This window comes from Eriocheir sinensis, chromosome 26 (genome assembly GCF_024679095.1).
Source record: "Eriocheir sinensis breed Jianghai 21 chromosome 26, ASM2467909v1, whole genome shotgun sequence".
NCBI classification, from domain to species: domain Eukaryota; kingdom Metazoa; phylum Arthropoda; class Malacostraca; order Decapoda; family Varunidae; genus Eriocheir; species Eriocheir sinensis.
The window spans coordinates 2,803,593-2,812,281 of NC_066534.1; the positions used below are offsets into that span (position 1 = coordinate 2,803,593).

An 8,689-nucleotide genomic window follows, 5' to 3' on the forward strand; every position below is an offset into this window, starting at 1 on the left:
AGTGTAATGAACATAAAATTTACGTTTGATACGAGCCGCGACGTCACCGATAAGTTATTCATATACCTTGTTGGCATTTAGTCTTTCATGTATCCTTACCATCAGCACTATCAATTTCCCTCATCTTTCTGAGTGTCTCTTACTCCTTAAAATCTGCCACAAGTGTTGCCTCCCTTGCTAGCTTTTATCGCTAACTGCTCTTTTAATTGAACTTGCTAACTGCATGCCCCAACTCTTCCCGTGGCCTAGCTGCACAAAACTTTTAATTTCAACTCATCTCTATGCTACCCAACTTACAAATACAAGATTTAGCCATTATCTTCACTTCCATCCCTTTAATGGGTTATATTGGAGCAGCATTTGTTCGTCTGTTTCCTCATTCCTATGATTTGCTAAATTTTAAAAGAGATAAAAATAAAGACATCTACAACCAAAACTGATCTCTGTTTTGGAATTTTTAATATTCTTTCTGTGAGATCAACATGTTGAGATTTTATTTTCCTTTTTGTCCTGCCTTCTTTGCCTGAAAAAAAAAAAATTTTGCTCCCTCCTCTAGTAGCTACGCGCTATACGTATACTATGACCCTCTCAGCATGAAGTGTTTCGTCGGTGTATCATTAGGAAGTCTCATCTGATTAATTAACGGAGGGATGGATTATTTAGTAAATATATATATACAACAACCCAAGAAACGATATCATTAAAGTATATCGAAACCCTTATTTTGATGCAGTGGGACACCTCATTGTTGACCTGGACCACCTGGAGAAGATGGACCTCGAGGACGTTTTGCAGCAACTGTCGTGGGTGTCGCCTGGAGGCAGTTGGAGCCCCGTGCAGGACCCCGTCGAGCCCTGTTTGCCTCGACACAAGGTGGCGGTCGTGCTGCCATACAGGGACCGCCTCCACCATCTCATCATCCTCCTCAGCTGGCTCCACCCGATCCTCCGCCGCCAGCAGCTTGAGTACACTGTATATGTCGCCGAGCAGGTGGGTGACGAATATCTCTCTCTCTCTCTCTCTCTCTCTCTCTCTCTCTCTCTCTCTCTCTCTCTCTCTCTCTCTCTCTCTCTCTCTCTCTCTCTCTCTCTCTCTCTCTCTCTCTCTCTCACACACACACACACACACACACACACACACTACATTATGATATTAGTGTTATCTCTATGACAGAAGTATGATCTCTTTGCCCTTGTTGCAAAGGTAAAGCATTCGACGTCTAATTAGACACTCAGAAAACTGGGATGTTGGCTACATGAATAGGTTTGTAACATCAACGAAATGGTTTTCTTTTTTCCTGTTCTGTGGTGACTAAAATGACGTGTCGATATAGTTTAATTAAGTGATGTTGGTATATAATTTGTATTTGAAAAAAGGTGTTACAACTCGTAGCAATGGGTATAAGTTTAATCAATTTAGGTTTAAACAAGAGACCGGCAAAAACTGGTTAACGAATGGTGTAGTCACTGTAGTGGAACTAATCAAACAGTTTTATAATCTATATAAGTACGATTGTAAGTAGTAAATGGAAGTTAGATATATTGCTTTATTGATAGGTGGGGCATGCAGTTGGTGAATAACGTCTTAGGCGAAGTGGCCTCTTGAAGTCACCTTATATCCTTGAGTATCCGTTTGTAGACCGGCAACGCCACCTTCAACAAGGGTTCCATCATGAACGCGGGCTTCATGGAGGCTTGGCAGAGGAGCGACGCCGACTGCTTTGTGTTCCATGATGTCGACTTACTGCCCGAGGACGACCGCAACATGTACTCGTGTCCGCCGCACCCTCGCCACCTCTCCGTCGGCGTGGACACACTCGGCTACAAGTGAGGCATTCATCCCCGCCCTCCTCGTGAACTTGCTCGAGGCCATTTTTTTATTCTAACAAATCCTGAACAGTTCAAACTTATTTACTTGTTCATCATATAATTATTCATTTAAATCATGCTCTTATATGTTTAATTTCAAAAGGCTTGACCTGCAATTTGAAGGGTTCAAAGTGGACTATATATTATATTTTGGTATTATAAAGAATGCACTGTGTGTGTGTGTGTGTGTGTGTGTGTGTGTGTGTGTGTGTGAACTGTGACAATGGTGGCGATGTTAGCCTGGTGGGGTGGTCACCCCTGCAGGCTGCCGTACTTCCTGCTGGTGGGCGGCGTCCTCAGCGTGCGGGGGGACCAGTTCCTGCGCCTCAACGGCTACTCCAACATGTACTGGGGCTGGGGCGGCGAGGACGATGACATGGGCTATAGGTAAATCATGGTCACCATACACATAAAATAATGTATCCTGATTTTTACTAAAATATATGAATCATTATTGCTGCTTTTTTTTAAACTATAAAGTCGGGTTGATAGTCACTCCTTCCCGTCATGTTGACAGAATCAAGCAGTCTGGCCTCAGCATCACTCGACCTGCCAACTGGGTGTCGAGATACACCATGATTAGACACACCAAGCGCCGCCCACTCACCTGGAAGGTAAGAAAAAATAGCTGTAGGTGCCTAATCTTCCTACACCATCGCCGTGGGCCATCAAAAGACGAGGTCCATGGTTTCTCATTGGAGGGGCCGAATCTTTCAGCAGCGGTCTCTTTGTGATAGGTCCGTGGGAAGCTGCTGAGGACATCGGGACGCCGCTACAGGCTGGACGGGCTCAACACACTCAAGTACACACTGCAGGCCCTCCACCGCCACCCGCTGTTCACTCACCTGCTGCTGGATGTTGGCACCCCACCTGAGAACCTCCTCCGCCTCGATGCACCTGCCCACCCACCGCCAACACCCCCGCCGCCGCCGCCACCGTCACCCAAGACCTAAAAAGAAAGAGTACCCACGCTGAAGAAGAGGCTGTGAAGAGTTGTTGATATTTATACTACTACTACTACTACTACTACTACTACTACTACTACTACTACTACTACTACTTCTAGTACTATCATTATTACAACAGCAATAGAAACAATAAACAACAATAACAACAGTAATGATAATAAACAAGTAGTAACAACATTGAATACAAAAGTATCAACAACAACAACAATGATTACAACAAGAATAACAGCATGTAGCTACCTAGTACTACTACTACTACTACTACTACTACTATTATTATTATTACTATTACTACTACTACTACCACTACTACTACTACTATCACTACACACACACACACACACACACACACACACACACACACACACACACACATTTGGGGAAATAAGACACCTAATCATACGAAACACTTATCTCATCGTTTCAGTTTTTTTGCATAATAATAAACTAGTACAAGAAAGTAAAAAGTTGACTACCCGATTTTTGTCCTTCCTGGTAGTTCTTTCAGTTATACAAGGAGGCACCAGTTCGACTATGTGTGGATTTGTATAGCCGTGTCTTCCCCATAAGGACATTGTTGATCCCTAAGTCTATATATATACCAAGTCGAGTCACTCTGCTTCAAAACTGCGACCGGTACGCGGAGGAGGCGGTTTTTGGGGCGGAGCAGCGGGATGACGTCACTTGGAGCCAAAAAAAAAACGCCAGTTCAAGGGTGACTAAAGTTGGGGCCGTATGTGCACTCTGGATGTGCATTCTCGCCTTCTTTCACAGCGCGTTCAGGCAAGCCACTGACGAAAAAATATGTCTTTTTTATTGTAATATTGCGTGACTGTAATTTCAATGACTACAAACGGCGGTGTGGGGTGTGAGGGAGGGCATGTTGAAGTGATTGATTTAAATTAGTACGACTTTCCTTGTTTTCTCTAAATCCCTGTTTCTACATTCTCTAGTTTGGCTCCAAGCAGTGTCACGCATAAACCACGCCTCGGCCGTGTCTCCTCCCACAAACCTGCGTATGACTTGACTTGGTGTATATAGACTTAGGTTGATCCCGTCTCAGCAGCACATCAGTGTAAAGAAATCCGAATCACTATTAACTTTTTTTTTGCAGTTTTGTGGAGGAATAGCAGAAGATGGCGGTATTTGTAGATAGGAAACGAAAAGCAAAAAAATGTACTGTGGGGCACAGTTAGATTATGATATACCTGGATCGAAAAAAGAACACATTTTCTTTGCAACTCTCAGCATGCAGACATCTTTCCATATCCATTCGCAATCCTCCCGTAAGACAAATCATGGAACTGCGTGGTGTGGAAGGACTTTTAAACTAGATTAAATTTATTGCAGTTGTTGAAAAGGGGAAAATTTTGCAAATAATGATAGCGTTTCACCATTTTTTTCACGGTTGCTCAAAGTTGGCACATGCTTACTTGATACCTCCTTACTAAATGTATGTGACATGTATTAAATTTTAATTATACTAATGAAAGTTCAAAGACGACTTCAAAAGTAATACACTTTTCGACCCATTCTCTCCCTTCAAAAATTTCCATCAAATGTAATTTAGTATTAAAAGCAAAGTTTGCCTTCATCTTCCCATTTCCAGTGACATGCTGAATAATTCAAGTGTTGTGAGATCTCTCTTTGTGTGCAGCATTTTCTAAAACACTGTAATCGATAAAGGGCAACGCTCAATACCTCTTTCCCTACTACAAATCCCCTCAGCTTGCCTACGTTCTCTCTCTCTCTCTCTCTCTCTCTCTCTCTCTCTCTCGCTCTCTCTCTCTCAAGGACTCAATGATACTTTCTTCTCATGCGATGTTTGAACTCTAATATGACACCCAAATATAAGGACGTTTGGGTGTACTTGACTGATATGCAACACTAAATCTATGTAATAATTATGTAATACTTCCATGTTAATACATACTGGAAACCTCCGCAATGCCCTGTAACCATTACGGAGGCTGTGTCTTGCTTCTGTAGGACCCAAAACCTGAGTCTGGACCAAACAAAGCAGACGGCCAAATGGTTATTGCCACTTACTCCTTCTCAAGATAAAACTAACTGACGTAGCCCGAGAAGGTCAAAGAGCAATGTTAGTTTGTTCAAGTTTTCTTTTCTCTCGCACTAGAATAATTGTGAATATTTCCATGTTGTTCGCAAGAGGTTCTAATTCTTATAGATAGTTTGTACACGCGATGCGCACGCTTTTGTAAATATGTTTGCCTCTGGGGAACATGCACCTCGTCAGTATTATGAAGTCTGTAGCAATGATGGAAAAAAATGTACTATTCAGTGCAGACCATGGAACAGGATACATATATTTATTCGCACATTTTTGTGTATAGAAACCTAATTGGAGTGTTTGTAATACTAATAAATTTATTACTGGTTTTAATGCGACCGTACATTTCCTATTTATAGCTAATCATATAACTCTCTCTCTCTCTCTCTCTCTCTCTCTCTCTCTCTCTCTCTCTCTCTCTCTCTCTCTCTCTCTCTCTCGTTGTATCTCGACTTTTAAGACTATTTTATCATAGCCGGGTGGGCAGGAACCGCTACCAGTACCGGTACTATAGTCTGTTCAGAGCACGAAGTCGGTTCAGGGTGGAGCTGGTATCGTCGTTTACCTCCAGCCATCCTGCCAAATCAACCTTCGTACATGCGTCTCTCTCTCTTGTTTCCCATCCATGTGCTATTTGAAAGTGATATTTTATATATTCTGTATATAGTAAAGGAAGCTACATAGTACAATGAGTGTCGATGTTTAGGATTATAACAAGGATTTGTATAAATTCTATGACATTTGGCAGCGATTTTTTCCCATGTTGCCACGTTGTGGTGTGGTAGTGGTGGTGGTGGTGGTGGTCGGTGTGTCCCCCTAGGTCCCTCCCCCGGGTCGAGAGGGAGAGAGAGGGAGAGAGAGAGAGAGAGAGAGAGAGAGAGAGAGAGAGAGAGGGTTGTGGGTGGGTAGGCCGGGAGAGTGCTAATCTGATAATTGGCGGTCGAACTGGCAGCGCTGCACTCATGGGAATTCTGGAATCTGCCACACCTTGAACCGACTTGATGCTCTGAACAGACTATAACGGTACCAGCTATACGGTACGGTACCGGTACCAGACTGCTCGGTACCGGTACCGATACTGACAGTCGCTCATGATGTCCCTCATTTCTTCCTCACACGAGTGAGAGGCTGAGACTGATCGAGTGCTTGAGTGGATATCTCGGTGATATGGATATTCTCTCTCTCTCTCTCTCTCTCTCTCTCTCTCTCTCTCTCTCTCTCTCTCTCTCTCTCTCTCTCTCTCTCTCAGAGGTGGGCATTCCGCTATAAAGGTCCACTAATCGCTAATCCGCTAATTGGCGAGCTAAAAAAAACGTTAGCGGATTAGCGGATTGAAAAATTTAGCGGATTAGCGTTAGCGGAGTGCCGAAATTGTAAGTCCGCTATACATAATCGCTAATTTCCATTTCCTCTCCTCTACTTTCAGTACTTTCAACCTATATTTCACACACACACACACACACACACACACACACACACACACACACACACACACACACACACACACACACACACACATATTATAATTATACAGTAATGTAGCCCTACTTACTATACCTGGGGTGATAAAGATTAATGGAGTGTCACGTGTGAGTGGATAAGTGGAATTTTATAAAAATCTACATGATAGGAAACAAAAAAACAGACAGACGGAGAAACATACACATACAGACAGACACCCACGCTGCTTGTTGGTCCGGAAGTCACTTCCTGTTACTTCCTGTAGCTTTAAGATGGCTAGCGTTAATTAAAAGGATAATATTTGATTGTTCATCAGAAGAACGTAGAAGATAGTAATTTTTCACCAAAGTTGTTTGAGGAGGAACCATACTTGTCTCTAAAATTTATCACTACTTGGTAACTCCTATAATATACTCAATCAGTTCATCTTTAGTTTCATCCGCGCCACTCATCTGGTTACACTTAGCAACCAGAGAAAGAGAGGGAATCAAAATATTGCCCATTGTGGGATCGTCTGCCTTCCCATGCCATAAAGGACGTCACTGGACGTGACAGGTTAGTAAACTACTTGCTCCCAGGGAATAATCTACTAAATAGTTGTTATATTGCTGTTAGTCTATTATTATTCATTGGAAATTATGTTTTTGCGAATTTAACAAAATAAAAGTTAACACTGTTGGGGGGACATGAATAACAGGCAAAAAAAAAAAAAAAAAATAACGTTAGCGGATTACCGTTAGCGGACCAGCAAACCTGGAAAATTAGCGTATTAGCGATTAGCGAGCTAAAGAAAAAAATCGGATCAGCGATTAGCGAGCTAAAGAAAAATTAGCGGGTGCCCAGCTCTGCTCTCTCTCTCTCTCTCTCTCTCTCTCTCTCTCTCTCTCCTGAATGAAGTGACTTTATTTTTTCGATAAAAATTAGCATATATAGTTATTATGGATGGACTCATAGTATAATAACAGTATATATTAGCAAACCTTTAAAAAAAAAAATCGGACATGAAGAATGATCTAATAGATAAGTTAATAAAATAATGGAGGCGGGAGGGAGGATGGAAACAAGGCAGGACAAAATGGCGGGAAGACGGGCAGCGACTCGCACAGCGTCCCAATACTCCACAGCCAGGCAGTGCCATCGGCTGCCTGTTGTTTTGGGGGCTTGTATCATTGCCGTCTCGATACAGGGAAGGCCTGACAGCTTGCTGGATTCTTTGGCCATGAGTCATCAATGTAAGGCAGAGCGTGTCCCGCGCTCCCCAACTAAAATGTTATTTTTTGTGTTTTAATGCATATTTTTGTGTCAAATATATTTTTTTCTGTGATAAATAAACTTTTCCTAACATTAATATCTTATAAACATCATCAAATTAGACATAAAAAAGAAAATAAATAAGACATAGTATAAGGAAAGGGATAAATATTCACATAAAAAATCATATAAATACATTGACAGTCGTAACAGAGTAGACTCCTATTATTTTGATTTGTCACCGTTTCTAAATATCTCTTTGACATTCAAAACGCTCTCGTTACAATTATCATATTCAACAAGCCGATCCTCCATCCCTATACTAGGCAACCAGTCACCTGGCTATCTGGCAACGTCTTCTTCTTCTTCTTCTTTTGCCCTGTAACGCTTTGTATCGCTTCTTAGGTCCTCCTCCTCCCATTCCTCTTTTCTTCTTCTTCACACACGTTCCTTCTCAGTATTATGTAACTTTCCTAACTGCAATAAAGTCACTTATTTTCACTTATTCACGCATTTGTTCATTCTTCTTCTTCTTTTGACCTTTAACGCTTTGTAGCACTTCTTAAATCCTCCTTCTCAACACTTCTATACCTCACACCATGCACTAGTCACTTCACAGTGCACACTTATACATTTCACCCTGAACCGAGGTGTTTTTCTGTTCTTTTCTTCCCCTGACTTTGCTTTTCTATGCACTTTTGTTAATAGTTTCCATTATTACGGAGTTGTAACAGTCTTAGTTGCCAGATACCAGGTGACTGATCGATGAGTTGTCTAGTATAGGGATGGAAGATCGGCTTGTTGAATAATAGTAAATATAACGACAGCGTTATGTCAAAAAGAGATGTTTAGAAAGGGTGACAAATCAGTCTAATAGGAGTACCCAGCTACGACTGTCAATGTATTTATATGATTTTTTTATGTGAATATTTCTCCCTCTCCTTATACTATATCTTATTTATTTCCTCTTTTTTATGTCTAATTTGATGATGTTTATAAGATATTAATGTTGGAAAATCTTTATTTATCACAGAAAAAAAATATATCTTCCACAAAGATATGCATTAAAA

At 41.5% G+C, this 8,689-nt stretch overlaps 1 protein-coding gene across 2 annotated transcripts in view; it reads left to right on the plus strand.

Annotated features, from left to right (window-relative positions):
- LOC127003702 (uncharacterized) overlaps positions 1-4,450 on the plus strand; it is a 42,936-nt gene extending 38,486 nt beyond the window's left edge. For both annotated transcript variants that reach the window (XM_050870629.1, XM_050870628.1), the window contains exons 6-10: positions 734-990; positions 1,639-1,826; positions 2,133-2,255; positions 2,386-2,482; positions 2,606-4,450. In XM_050870629.1, coding sequence (XP_050726586.1) covers positions 734-990; positions 1,639-1,826; positions 2,133-2,255; positions 2,386-2,482; positions 2,606-2,821 — 881 coding nt within the window. In that variant the 3' untranslated portion in view covers positions 2,822-4,450. The remainder of the gene's footprint in view (positions 1-733; positions 991-1,638; positions 1,827-2,132; positions 2,256-2,385; positions 2,483-2,605) is intronic.
- The last annotated feature ends 4,239 nt before the right edge of the window (positions 4,451-8,689 follow it).